Raw genomic sequence first — 15108 nt, forward strand, 5'->3', positions numbered from 1 at the left:
TGTATTGCTGATGCTCTGTGTGACCTTTGCAGGCCACTTGCATAGAAGACCATTATCTGATGAGTCTGGTAGAGACCACACTACTGCACCCAGAGTGTGTGATTGGGAGGGCGACGGGTATTCCGCATAGAGCACTGGAGCTGTGTGCTACACAAATCAGTTAAACACGTGCGCATTAGACAGAGGGTTGGATACTCTCGTCCCATCACTCAGTAGCTCTTTCATTCACATATATCAGTGTATTAGAGGCGGGTTTAATGGCCGCGAAGCTCCAGTGCTTCCCCAGGGCAGTATTTGTACGAGCTCTGACTTCCTTCCTCGCACTGTGCATCGCGGGCGCAGTAAAACGTGGCCGTGTCCTCAGTTCTCGCGCTGCTCATCTGCAGCGAGTACTCATTCCTGGAAGTGTCTCTGGTGACGGTCACGCGGCTTTTCAGAGACTCGGGGTAGTTTGTGCTGCCATCGTAGCAGATCCTTCCCAACCATTGCAGCCCTTTCCCTGGAGGCTGCCGGATCCAGCTCCAGCAGCAACAGCTAGTGATTGAATTACCGGTGACTTTACAGGTCAGTCTGAGGGTCTCTGAGGGCTTCACAACTCCAGGGCCGGACTCCAGCAGGGTCACCTGGCACAGCACACCTGGTGACAGAAAAGGGTTATGATTAGTATCTTCATCTATCCATCCCCAAACTCCCTCCCACAACCCCCGGGGCTACTTACATGATGCAGAGAGCAGAACACACAGGTAAGTGCACACGGGGCTCATGTTTCTCTGAACAGAGCGCAGCCCCCTTTGGGTTCGTGTGCCCGGCAGTGAGTTCACGTCTTCCAGGGAGAGCCTCTCACAGGCCCTTTAAACAGGAAGTGCAGAGCTCATTTACATAATGTGTTCCATACATGGGGAGAGAATCGCGGAAACGAGTCTCCACGCCCCTGGTGTGTGAATATGTGAAAATACAGCAGGTGCCGGGAATACACAGGGTCAGGCTTAAACACCTATTAATTCCACAGTTAAGCATGCTAAATAATTGAGTGTGAAATGTAGTTTTCCTTCAGATTTTTGGAGTATTGTTTATTGAACGTAATTCTGTTAGTTTAAAGGCATAACACACTTTTCATCAGGGCTTGAAGGAAGTATGGAATGTGTTCCAGACAATATAGTCTAGGTGTCAGGGACGTCATCTCACAAAAGTGAGTGACATCATATGACCCGTGACTGATGATGACATCACAGGAAGTGATGTAATTTGACCCCATTCAATGTGACATCACGAGAAGTGATGGACAACGTCCTTTTACTGCTTGACAAAACAGAAGTGGCATCACATACCAAGAATGGATCATCATTTGTAGCGTTAATATCAGTGTGTATATGCCCATATTACCAAATCACTGTGAAAGCAAGCAGATGTCCAATGCCAAATGATAATGATGTGTTATTACGCTTACATTTACACTTAAAATAGGACAAATATACATACAATGTCACCCAACCTGTGTTGGGACTCATTTTCCAACCACAGAAGGATGAAAGGCTAAGTTGGCCTTGCCGGGATTTGAACCTGAAACGTGCAGATCACACACACACATTTCAGCAGCGAGCACTCAACCCACTGAGCAATCTTACCAGCTATAGGCATCACCTTCCTTTCCCCTTCACTCTCTGGCCGGCCTCCCTTGGCCCTCATCCTATCCCCACCTGTGAGGCCAAGAACCTTGGTGTCACCTTTGATTCCACACTCTCCTTCTCCGCCCACATCTCTGATGTATCAAAAAAGTCAAACCTCCTGTACCTCCTCAGAGGTATTCTTCCTTTCCTCTCATTCCCCCAGAAGATCACTGTCTCCCAAGCTCTGGTTCTCTGTAAGATGGACTATTGCAACAGCCTCTTTCTTAATCTACCTGCCTCTACTCTCCGCCCTTTACAACTTATCCAGAACAGGACTGCGAGACTTGTCCTTGGCCTCAAGCCTGGGATCGTATCTCTCCAGCTCTGAAATCTCTCCATTGGCTCCCAGTGGATGCAAGGATTAAATTCAAAACCCTCTGCATTGTCCACAAGGCTTTCTGGGGCCTGGGTCCAAAATACCTTCAGCTATCCCTCCGCAAATACCTCCCATCTCGAGCACTCCGCTCCTCTACCTCTAACTCCCTCAGGGTCAGTTGTTTCTCAAAGAAACGAGCTGGGGGTAGATCTCTGTCTTCGGCTGGGGCCTCCCTCTGGAACAGCCTCCCTGCCACTCTAAAACTTGAGGAGAACCATCTCCGGTTCCGGAAGCAACTCAAAACCTTCCTCTTTGCTTCTGCCTTATCCTCCCCTCTCCCCTGCTGATTCTACTCCCCCTCGGCACCATGCACCTGGCCACCCTCTGTCCTCTGGGCCCAGGTACCTGCTCATCTTTCCACCCTCACGCACTTCCTCCGGGCCACCCCCTGCACTGGGGTCTGTATCTGTACCCATACAGCCCTCCCCTTTTCTTCCTGCACTTTCAGACCTACACGGCCTGCTGCCATAAACCCAGCACTTGCTGGCTGCACTCCCATTGTTTGTTGCCTTTTTATTTATTTATTATTTTATTATTATTTGTGTTTTTCTTTCCTTCTCGCTCCACACTCTCCTTTTGTTCCCCCTTCCATGCACTTCTCCCCCTTCTCCCTCTACCCTGCACTTGCACGTTCTCAATGTCACTGGGCCTAGTAAGATCGTTGTTTTTGTTCTCCCCTGTTCCCTTTCCCTGCCTGCTCGCGCTCTGAAACACTTGTGTATGAGCACAATAGAAATAAAATATCAATCTATCAATAGCTATATTACCAGCTATAGTAAAATGAGCAATTACATGTCTGAATGTTCTCAAAGTCAGAAAGCAAATTACACTCTGTAGTGGACACCATTAAACTGGTAACTGAGATTCAACTGCAGGCCAGTTCCTCTGCAGGTCTGGTGCAAAGTTGGCCACATGTCAAGCCTGCGTGGATCTACTTTTTATGTTTCAGAGGTTGGCAAAATAAATACCATTGGGAGCGTTCAAAACTGTGTATGAAAGAATTTGGAGTAGTGCAGGGAAAGCAGCGCACTCACACGGCATTCTGTACTCTGGGCACTCCTTACCTCATACATGCAAACAAACATCCTAAACAGCATGCCATGGAGATAGGAAAGATAGACACATTACAACTAAGCATTAATTGTGGCACAATGAAATCAAGGGCCACTTTATGTGCTATGGTCAAATATTTCTGCACTGTACTCAAGCTTTTAGGGACAAGGATATTGTCAAGTGACTGAGGGCACCGAGATGGAATGTCTTGCGATGATCATAACAGAGACAACGCCAAAAAAAAAAAAACATGCTATAACTGCAACCTGCGAAAAGCAAAATACATAGTCTGAAATGGATGCTTATTCTACTGTAAATGTTTTTTGGAAGTTTGTGTCTGCATTGTGAATTTGAGGTGTTTAAGAACAGACTAAATCAGTGACTCAACCCCTGAATTGTGCTTGAAATAAACCTTTAAGAGGTCTTGTGGAACTGCCTGTTTTGTTTTAAAAGGTCTGACCAAGAAAGCCAACCACTGACGAAACAAAGGGACACATGGTGCTGGCCACAGCGCAGGAGCTTCAATAAAAAAAATGGGGTAGCAAGGGAGACCACGGGGTAGCAAGGGATACCTCACGGGTCGCAGGTGCGACCCCTGGTGACCCCAAAATAATGTCTCTGCTTGGTGAGTACTTCTGCTGCTAGCAGTACTAGAGAAGAGTGTACATTGAATGGGGTGTGTAAACGTGGGCCCTATAACAGAACGGCCATGACTTATAAGGACACGGCAGTGTGCGGTTGATAGGAGTAATGACTTATAAGGACAGGGGAGTGTGTGGATGATAGGAGTAATGACTTATAAGGACAAGGGTGTGTGCGGGTGATAGGTTATAAGTGCAGGGGATTGTGCGGGTGATAGGAGTGATACTGTGGGGCAGAGCATCACTCCGAGGACTGGTAGACACAGGCGAGATAATACAGGCAAAGTCATGGTGTGAGTACCAACTATGGAGAATAGCAGATGCCGAACTCTGTGGTATGTTCTGGGGGGGTAGTAGCGGAAAATTGGGTATTACTCCAAATGTATGTATGTTAAAAATCTGACACTTCATCATCTGATGCCCATATTCCTTGCGCACATTTGTGTAAATTTTGAAGAAAAACCAATATGGCGAAAGTCACTAAAAAGCGAAAAATTTGTCGTTTCTAAACCCAAGCTCGTAGAAACATGTGCCTGGAACCAAACTGTACCTTAAGCAATCTGTGATGTGTACATGTAAGTTCAACGACGTGTGTATCTGGGAAACCTGTTAGTTATGAAAAATTCATTTTCTAAGTAAAAGCAAAGGGGCATTTCTTCAATAGATTGTAAAATGTAGCAACACTCTGACTCACAACTCTGTTCTCCAGTGAGAGCACAAAGAATTTTCTAGCCTATCAGGATCCTCAGAGGGTTGAGCATAGAAAGTCAGCCTTCCCACCCACTTTCACAAGACATAAAAAGAACCACTGAGACCCAAGGAGACACATTCACTTTCCACTTCAAACTGATTCCTTGCAAAGCGCTTTGCCAGAAGACTCCAGAACCAGAACTTAGAATCCAGACTTCAGAACTTGCAGCAGAGAGGCCTAGTCCAAAAGCTGAATCCTTCAGGGGCCCCAAAACCCAGCAACCTAACCAAACTATTCAACAGCTGGGCTGTGCTGTTCGCTTCTGGCTAGAACTTTTGCCGGAACCAGAGACCCAGACCGCGGTGCCAGTACCAGACCCAGAAAGCAGAGCTGTATCCCGACCGCCGAGCAGAGCAGACCGCTGTGCAGTGGCAAGAACTTTTGCCAGAACCAGAGATCCAGACCAGCAGAGTAGAGAGAACGGCAGCTAAACCTGACCAGATCTTGACGGCCTAGTTCAAATTTATAGTGTGAGTATTCAGCCAGAACTGTGCAGAACCAATCTCTTAGTTTAAAATAACCTAATTAAAACCAATTCCACCTATTTAGAACTGCATAGAAATCATGTGTCCATTCTGTGATTTTAAACCTGTGAAAGTGTCATTTGTCATTCTGAGCTTTATTTTAATGTTGAGAATCGACCTCCACTAAATTGTCTGTATCTTTTGAACTGCACGTGCTAGGAACGAGATTTAACTGTCATCTTAAAGCTAAGAACTCCTTATAGTTTTTCCGTAATCGCGCTCGACGCATTTGGAGAAAGTGCCGCGAATTGCAAACTAGCTCAATCTCACCACATGTTAAAAAATAGCTGTCTCTTGCTTGCATTGCTGAAATTCGTTTTCAACCTGATAATCCCTCATGAATCATTGCTAGTGTTGACCTGAACTAATTCAAAACAGCTCTCACCTACCCTGAATCTCCTATAGGGAATTAAAATCATTTTTAGCATATTCTCACTTCTTTGCAAATCACATGTAAAGTATTTTTGCCTGTGTTTTAAAATCATCCCTGTTGCTCTAAGCTTGCTAGAGGGGAACAGAATTGGTATTGCATTTCATTGTATTCCTGAAATTGTGTGCTCCCCTTCCATCTCCTTATATTGCATAAGGGGGGGGAGTGAATTGTCAAAAGAAAAAGTGATCATATTATCTCTTGTGGAAACCATCTCAGTTATTTCTGTGCTGCATTCTTTTCCATCATTGCATTTCCTTGAACCATAAAAGCTTCTCAGCTACCTTATCCTTTCTATACCAACTCCTAAGTGATTAAACAAAAGTGTACTAGTGTAATATTATCCATTGTTAATCACTGTCATATTCATAAGTGTGCTATCAAATATTAATTTATTTATAAAAGTGTGATATATATATATATATTGCTTAATTTTTCAAATAAATCTTTTAATTTGCAAAACAAACCTACTTCTTGGCTCAGTGAGGTCAGGGGGATTCAAAGAGAGGGGTGTTATACAAGGTTTTATCATCCAGATCAATTAACTTGTCATAAAAATATATAATTAAGGGCTTCCCTTGGGTATCCCAGACTCGGCATTGACTTAGTTGGAGTGCTGAATTGAAGTCACTTAACAGAGTGGGGGCTCGAGCCGGGACATCTGGATTAGGTCTACCATTTGTGCAGCTTAATACAGTGTGCTAACTGACAGGATACATAAATCCTGTTGGATCACCACGCCGTGTTACACTGTAAAAACACCCCTCAAAAGAAGGACGCTCTAAGGAGATGGTCTGTTTTGCAAAATAAAATACTAACTTCTGTAAGTCAGGAAGGAAATCAATTTCCAGAATGACGACCTTGGTAGATATCAAAATAGCCAGAGAGCACCTCTTACATAAGCTATTTGTGAGAGGCGAATGGTCTGAACAGGACCAGAATGTGTGGCTGCAGGCGATCACACAACAGGTCAATGCAATTGGGTTAGACAGCTGGAAAGATCAGGGTCCCTTACACGTGGCCCTGAGTGAACTATACATGGCCCCTAAGGCCAAAGATGAGCACAACAAGATTGTTAGGATAGCGGCATATTTGTATTTATATATGGGAGCCATACAGGACAAATGTGCTGAAGGCCAAGATCTGGCAAATAGGCAACAGATGGCATTAGAGAAGGCCCAATCTGACCTGGTCTCTTCTGAGCAGAGGCTGCACAGGAGCCAGGAGTCAGAAAATGAGAGTAGACAGTATCTCATTAAAATCAAAGAGGATATGGGTATCCTGCAACAGGAAAAGTCTGACCAGGATACCAGATTACTGGCCTGGCAGAAGGAGTACCAAGAAGGTTTTGACGCCCTACTGCAGAGCCAGAAAAAGCTGGAGCAACAACTGGACTTCAATAGGGCATGCGCAGAGCAGGTAGTCACCCTGCAAAGCCACCTAGATAGGGAGAAGGCAGAGGGCAACAAACTGGTTCTGAAAGACCTGGATACCCAGACATAATTTGAGGAAGAGTGCCAGAAAGCTGGTGCCTTAAAAGGCAAAGGGATGACCTGGCGGCACAGATGCAGGCTCTTAGTCAGGAAAGGGACACCTTAGGCCAGGAAGTCTGCCAATTAAAAGGAAAAATTGAAGAAAATCACTTGGCCCTCCAGGGACTGGGTGACCTCCAAAAAAAGCATCAGAACTTGTTAGAGCACACCAGGAGGGTGGAAGATGCTCTGGCAAGAAAGGAACAGGCCAGTAGGGATGGGACTCAGGAGGTAACCCTCCTGCAGCAAAGACTGGCCCAGTACTCCAGGACCAACCAGGAGGCACAGAGAGAAAATGAGGCTCTCTGTCAGCACAATGATAGGCTCCAGCAACAGGTAGCCATGCAGGAGAGACTGATAGAGTCTAGTAAGGCCTTAACTGAGGAACTGAAAGCACAGGCTCTTGCATGGCAACAGGGAGCAGGGGCTGATAGAGATGAGGTTTGCTGGGAAAGGGAAACACCTAAGCATAACTCCAGGAGCCCTAGTACCAGAGGCCTTCACCTCTCCCAGTCCCTGGACTCTGCCACCCCCATGTCCCCTGGCGCACATGAGCACAGGACCACAGGGATGGCAGATTACAATCCAACCAAAATTATGGGGCTCATAGGCCAGTACCACCCAGGAATGGATGGGCGGGCATCCGGGTATGGGCACCTAAGTACAGTGCAATTTAGTGGGGAACCCCAGGAGAGTAGGCCCACTAAGGGCATCCTGAAAACCTCTGCCCAGTTAGGTCAGTGGGGGGGGTACTCATCAAATAGTGGCAGCAAGGAGGAATCTGAAGAAACCTCCGAGCGTCACAGGACACAGGAGACCAGGTCACCACATTCTGCCAGCCATTCCCAGGCTCGCAGATTCCGGGAAAACCTGGGAGATCAGACGGGCACCTCTGGGAGCAGTGCTTCTGAGTCAGAGGATGAATGGACCAGTGTTACCCGAACCAAAAAGGCCAATAAGGCAAAAAGGGCCTTGCTTAAAGACCCCTTAAAACAGATTAAGGCAATAAAGAGTGTCATCACTCCTTATCACAAGAACGCCAAGTATTCTGTTTGGGAACACTTGGAGCTTTACGAGCAAATGATGGAGACTTTCCATTTGAAAGACAGCAGCAGCTGCATTCAGTATGTAAAATGGACATTCTCCCCAGAATACTCCAGTTTCTTTGCGGGGCTGGAGGACCAAAACCATTCAAAATGGTCCACATATAGGGCGGCCATCTTGAAACATTTTTCTGTTCACAGAAATCACCAAGAGGCTCGCAAGGCAGCCTACAATTTGCAATGTGGGGAGGATCAGGCCCCACAAGAATTTGTGCAGGAATTGAAGCGTGCCTTTGCGCAGACTACCAAAAGGGTGCGCACGGACAGTAAAGAGTTTGTAAATACGTTTTTCCATGCCTTGCCCAAATACATAATGACCCAGCTAGTGAGAGATTTTCACGAGAAAAGGTCACTAGACTGGGTCATTGAACAGGATACCCGGATCTATGAGGTGCAGAAACCCATAGAAAATAAAAATAACGCCCAGAAAAGCCCCAAATCAACCAGCACCCCTGCTGCTGCTAAGGTGGCAGAGGTAAAGGTTGCCCCCATTTTAGATTTGGAGATGGGGGGCCTAAAAACCTGCCTGCACCAAATAATTCTAAGCCCAGAAGGCCCTCGGGCCAGTCACAGACAGGGAGTCAGGGAGGTAGTCCAACAAATGGGGTCCCTAACTCCCCTGACTATGTAAGTCCCCGTTACAAGGGAAACCGACCCATCCTGGGTTATGTGTGGACTCATCCAGCCCAAGCGGAGCGATCCAGCCAAGCGCCTAACCCGGGGAACTTCCCTCCTAACTTCCCACAGGAGGGCAGAAATTCACCAAACCCTGGGCAGAACTTTTTCCCCAGGTACCCACAAGGTTTCCAACCCCAAAATCATGCATCCTTCTTTCCCCAATTCCCTGAGCCCAGACCACTTAATCCGCGAGAGGGGAGGCCAAGGGTGGAGGGGTACCCAAATCTTCCCAACCCGGGGTACTACCAGAGAAGGGATAGCTACCCTTCCCGGGATCACCCCAGGGGATAAAACACAACCCTGTATCAGCCTGAGCGGGTTTCACAGTTAGAGCGCCAGGTCCAAAATATGGCACGGGATCTGGGTCACATGCTGAGGGCTCAACAGAACCCTCAGATGAGCATGCCGGCGCAGAATGCCCCAAACTCTGGGCCTGGTGCCCCAGAACAATGACAGGGGCAGCACCCCGATAACCCCCCAGTTCCCAGGGAGGAGGCCCAAGGGGAAGGGGGGTGTAAAGCCTTGGAGGAAGCTTCCTTCCCACTTGTAAACAGCCCCTGGAAACCCAGGAACCGGAAACAAAATCTCCTACCCCTGAAAGTCTGCCACCCAAGGAGCAGAGAGGAGGTAGGAGAAACAAAGGACCCAAACAGACCCAGTTTGTGGAGGAGGTACAGATCTTCCAATTCGAGGGAGAGGGATCCTCAGAGGATCCTGGGAAAAGGATCTTCTCCTTCAGAGATGGGGGAACTCCTCCCAAAGAAAAATGGGTCCCATGGGATCCAAATCCAGACTGGGGAGATGTGGGGACTGAGCTAGCGCCGCCCATCATCTCATCCCAGAACCAACCACATCAAAATCCCCTGGTTCAAATTCATCCTGGTGACTGCCTCCAAAAAGGGGGGGGGGGGGGGCCCAAACCAGAACCAGGGGAACCCACAATGGCTCTGATTTCCAGTTGCCAACTTTTTCTTGCAGATTCCCATGACTCTCCACAGAATTCTGCCCAAATCTCTTCTCTCGCAATCTCCAAAACCAGAAAATTGGCCCACCAGTTGTCCAAAAATGTGCATTATCTGTGCCCCCTTGAGGAGAAGGAGGGAAGATACTATGCCCCAGTACAAGTACAGGGGCAGGGTACAATTTGGGCACTTGTGGACACTGGATCCCAAGCTACTCTTCTGTCCAGAAGGGCCTTTGATGAACTAAATGCAAGAAGGGGGGAGAATTACCATATTCCTCTCACCTCTCTTCCTGGACAACTTCAGAACTTTGACGGGAAGGAAATTCCCGTCGAGGGGACTGCAGATTTGGACATTAAAATTGGGCGACACAAGGTGAAACACCCGGTCATAATAGTGACTCCAGAGGGCACCCCTTGTTTACTAGGGAATGACCTCCTGAGAAGGTTGTCACCCCTAATAGATTGCGTAAACAAGGTCCTCTGGACCCAGACTAGCCGGCCAATAAAATTAAAACAGAGTGTCAACTATGTTAGTTTAAACGGCACATGCCACATGGTTGAACAAAAATCTGACCAAGTAGAATTTCACTTCCAGAACAACCAAATTCCAGACATGACAGTATTAGCAGTACGACAACAGACCGGTGATGGGGCGTCCTCTCTATTTCTGAAAATCAACCTTCCTTCCAGTTTAAGGTGGTATTCCACACTGGAAGGAAACACTCTGAAATTCTTTACTAATCCACAATCAGACATTCCCACTCCAATAGTTCAGAAAGATGTGAAATCAGCTCAGAGCCTGGCTGATATTCAGCAAATTGGAGAACAGTTGTTCATCCCTGTTCAGTTAAATGATGGGAAGGACTCATTTCTAGCCCGAGTGTGTGTGAACAACGGTAAGAGCTTCATCAGCGAAGCCATGTTCCGCCAACTCCCAAAAGATCCTGCCATTCCCACATTCAAACTGATAGACAAATGTGAAATGGACCTGGAAGCTCCCAACACCAAACATCTCCTGCCAAGCAGGTGTATGCTCAAAATCTCCATTGGCAACAAGAGCATAGTCCATAATTGTTGGGTAGTGCGAGACGTCACTGCCGCCTTTTACTTAGGCAGTGACATTCTCAATCGCTTTGCCATTAGTTTGGACCTAATAAACTTCAAAGCTTGGTCCCGATTAGCGGATAATCCCATGGGCTTTGATGATCCAGAAAAAGTATTTAGGTCAGCTCAATTGCTACCTTATGCAGTTGAAATTCAGATTGGAGAGGAAGTCACCATCCCAGAAAGGACCCGACGATTCTCGCTGGAAGTGAAAGTTAAAAGAGGACAAAAATGGAAAAACACTGATGCTTATATTCATCTAAATGATTCTCTCCAACTGCAAGGGTTAGGGGTAAACCCAACACCATTAGTCAACATAGAACATAATACCATTGAAATAGAGGTGGATAACGGCGACTTAAAGAGTATTACTCTAGCCGCAAGCACCATTATTGGAATGGCGGTTGATGACCGACATTTCTCCATTGATTTAGGAAATGAACTGTTAGGACCAATCCCCAAGGACTGTTTTGACAGTGACAGTGATGACAATACAACACCAGACAGGATCTTTACCCGGCATGGGGGGAACTTCCTGGTGTACACTTCCTGCCCTTATGGTAAGGAAGATGTGACTTGTGACTTCAGAAGGGATGAGGTGATTTTCCAGGTCCATGAGGGCTGCCTTTCCCACCCGAAGCCTCCAGTCCAAATCAACACTCTGACCAGGGACTTCGCCACCCAGCTGGAGGAGGCCGCTGAGATAGCAAAACCAGAAGTTTTTCCAGGCTTCAGGCAGATGGTGGAAGAGAGAGACAACCTAGCTGATGCCTGTGTGACTCTGGAACAGAAGCAAAAGTTGAAACAAGTTTTCTTGGATTTCCAAGATCTCTTTGAGGTAGACTCATATGACTGTGTTTGCACCGACATCCACACAACAACAATTCCCACAGACCTGGCATGACTCCAGTGTTTGTGAAGCAATATCGCTTGCCTCTCACATCCATGGAGTCCCTTACTGAAATAATTAAGAACCTTGAGTCCCGGGGAATAATCCGTCCAGTACACAGCACCTTCAATAATCCGGTGCTGGGAATATTGAAGCCAAACGGCCAGTGGAGACTCTGCGCCGACCTTAGGGAGCTCAACATACGGGTCCATACTTTCCGATGGCCTCTTCCCTACATTGACCAAGGGCTGCCCAGATCCAGGGGTCACAGGTATTCACTGCAATAGACCTGACCAATGGATACTGGACCGTGCCTGTCAGTAGGGAGGACCAATACAAGCTGGCTTTTACCTTTGGGGGCCAGCAGTACACACGGACCCGGTCTCCCTTCTGATACCTAAACTCCGGCAACGAATTCAACATTTTCCTACATAAGGCCATGCCCGATCTGGGTGCGAGGGGTAAACTGGCTTATGTAGATGATGTCCTCATCAAAAGTTCATCTGTGGAGGAACACATGGCGGAGATCCGTTATGTTCTGACACAGTTGAGGGCCGCCGGAGCAAAACTTTCCTTTCAGAAAGCACAGTGGTGTAGAACCCCTGTTAATTTCTTGGGGCATAAGATTACTCCTCAGGGTCTCTGTCCCCAGGAAATGAAAGTGGAAGCACTTCAGAAACTGAAAGTCCCCACAACTCTGCGGGAACTAAGGACCCTCCTTGGACTGACTAATTACAGCAGAAAGCTCATTGAGGGTTAGGCAGAGATCACCAGACCCCTGATTCATCTCTTGAAGGGGGGGTCAAGTGGGAATGGGGTCCAGAACAATCCGAGGCAGTAAGACAGCTCAAAAGAAGCCTCTCACAAGCGCCCTGCCTAGCTTACCCTGTCAGAAACAAGGAGTTTTTCTTGGAGACAGGGTTCTCTAATACATGCTTGACTGCAGTATTATATCAAAAGCAGGACAAGGTCAATAAAGTAATCTCCTATGCGAGCAAAACTTTATCCTCTGTGGAGGAAAAATTCAACAATTGGGAGAAGGCACTCCTGGCAACGGTGTGGGCATTGAAGAATTACCGCCCGTTTATCCAGGGGGAACACATCATAGTGGAGACTCCACACCAGCCTCTGCAATATCTCCAAAGTGACAGAATCCAGGCCGGAAATGTGAGTAATTCCCGAATTACTTCCTGGATTCTGTCAATGCAAGGGTTTCCTGTGGAGGTCAGATATGGCCAAAACAAGAAGAGTCCCCTCGCGCAAGGTCTGTCTGAATTGCATGATTGTGCCAGAGAAAACAGTCTCGAGGACGAAAGTCTAAAAATCAAGGACAGCATGGAGGCGTACCTTAATTCCCCACACAAAGTCTTTGAAGAAGACAAGTGTGAGGGAATGCGCACTGTCTATGTGGACGGATGCTCTTACCATGTTGACAACAACGGGGAGAAAGAACTGGTGGCTGGTGTAGGGAATGCATGGGTGAATGAGTCCCCAGAACCCTCCGATGGGTACGAAATTGGTACCCGAAGTAGTCAGGTGGCAGAGTTGATGGCTGTGCATCAGGCCATCCTCACTGCTGTCCAACATCAACTCCACAAACTGGTCCTAATCACAGATTCAGATATTGTACGGAACGGCTTTGTGGAGCACCTGGTTAACTGGAAAACCAGAGGCATGTTATGTGCTAATAACAAACCCTTGAAACATGGGAAGTTAATTCAAAACATTGATGATCTGGTCACAGTGAATGGGATGACCATCTACTGGAAGAAGATCAAGGGTCATTCCAAAGTAGAGGGACCAGACAAAACTGGAAATGACTTAGTTGATCAGCTGGCCAAAACCGGGGCCATCCAAGTGGATCTAATAGAGATTGAGTCCCTGTTGGGGGAAATCCAGGTCACTGCTATCACTAGGTCCCAGACAAATGCTCACAATGATCTTTCAACTGCACAATGGAGTAAGGAGACCCCAGATGCTGATTTGATAATGGCTCAGAAGGGGGATCCAATAATTGGTAAGTTTTACCAACACATTGAGGACCCTGAGAACTTTCCCCTGACGGATACCGATTACATTGGGAAAGAGGACCTTAGAGTGTTGATGAAATGTCCAAAAATGTTCAGAATCCAAGACGGTTTGTTGGTAAGGAAATCCCAAGCTGGCCATGATCACTGGGTGGTTCCTACTTCATTCCGAAGCCTGATGTTAAGTCACGCCCATAATGCGGCCACCGCCGGTCATAGGGGGTATCATACAACACTTGAAATCTTAAGAGAGGTTGCATACTGGCCACACATGGAGCAGGACCTCGACCAATACTTGAAGGGGTGTCTTGTGTGTGCACAATTTCAGCCAACATCCCTCACACACTGTGCGCCTCTCCAAAAGAGGGGGATGACACTGCCATGGTCAGATTTGCAAGTCGACTTCATAGGCCACGTGATTCGCTCCTCTAGGGGAAATAAGTACATGTTGACGGTGACATGCTTATTTACTAAATGGGTGGAGTGTCTCCCGGCCCCAAACTGTAAGGCAGAAACAGCAGCTGCCCTGATGATCAACCACATCTTTTCCCGTTTCGGTCTACCCCAAAGGATCGAGTCAGACAGAGGTAGTCATTTTACCAGCGAAGTATTGACTAAGATGTGGGAGATACTAGGGGTTAAAAGGAAGCTCCACATTGCTTACCAGCCAGCCTCTTCTGGTGCAGTAGAACGTTACAACCGAACCATTGTGAGCATCTTAAAAAAGTTTGTGGAACATTCTGGGCCAAGTTGGGATATCCGATTACCTCTGGTCCTAATGGCCATCAGATCTACTCCTTCATCTGCAACTAAAATGTAACCTTTTGAGCTGATAACTGGACACAGGATGGTGCTTCCCCAGCATTTGCTCTACAGGACCCAAGAGCAAACCTTGATCAATGCCTCCACAACGCATGAGTATGTTGAAAATTTAAGGAAACACCTCCAACATGCTTTTGCCTATGCTCAGCGAAACATAGAAAGATCAGCCGATAGCATGAAGACTCACTATGATCTGAAGACTACTAGGAAAGAATACAATGTAGGGGACCGGGTTTATCTATACAATTTCCAAAGGAACCAGGCCAAACAGCGGACATTTCTGCCTACATGGAAGGGACCTTTTGAAATTGTAGACAAGATCTCCCCAGTCGCCTACAAGATCAGCATCCCCAAGGGTAGTTTGGCGGAAGGGGAAGACAAGTTGGTCCATATAAATCAGCTAAAGTGTTGCCATCCCAGGCACAATCTGCAGCAACTGGAGGAGTCCTCTGCAATCCCAGAGGGGGCAGCTCCAGATTAATACAAGTCCAACCCTAAAATATTCCACATATAGCCTATAAAATTCTGTTGATTCTTGAATGCAAAT

At 47.1% G+C, this 15108-nt stretch overlaps 1 protein-coding gene across 1 annotated transcript in view; it reads right to left on the minus strand.

Moving 5' to 3' along the window:
- Window positions 1-204: 204 nt before the first annotated feature.
- LOC138520349 (uncharacterized) overlaps window positions 205-15108 on the minus strand; it is a 55563-nt gene continuing 40659 nt past the window's right edge. The window contains exons 3-5 of the mRNA XM_069632767.1: window positions 4801-4940; window positions 719-849; window positions 205-637 (exon numbers count right to left, since the gene is read on the minus strand). Coding sequence (XP_069488868.1) covers window positions 255-637; window positions 719-849; window positions 4801-4940 — 654 coding nt within the window. The 3' untranslated portion in view covers window positions 205-254. The remainder of the gene's footprint in view (window positions 638-718; window positions 850-4800; window positions 4941-15108) is intronic.

Source organism: Ambystoma mexicanum, chromosome 13 (assembly GCF_040938575.1).
Source record: "Ambystoma mexicanum isolate Mex_15411 chromosome 13, UKY_AmexF1_1, whole genome shotgun sequence".
Classification (NCBI taxonomy): Eukaryota; Metazoa; Chordata; class Amphibia; order Caudata; family Ambystomatidae; genus Ambystoma; species Ambystoma mexicanum.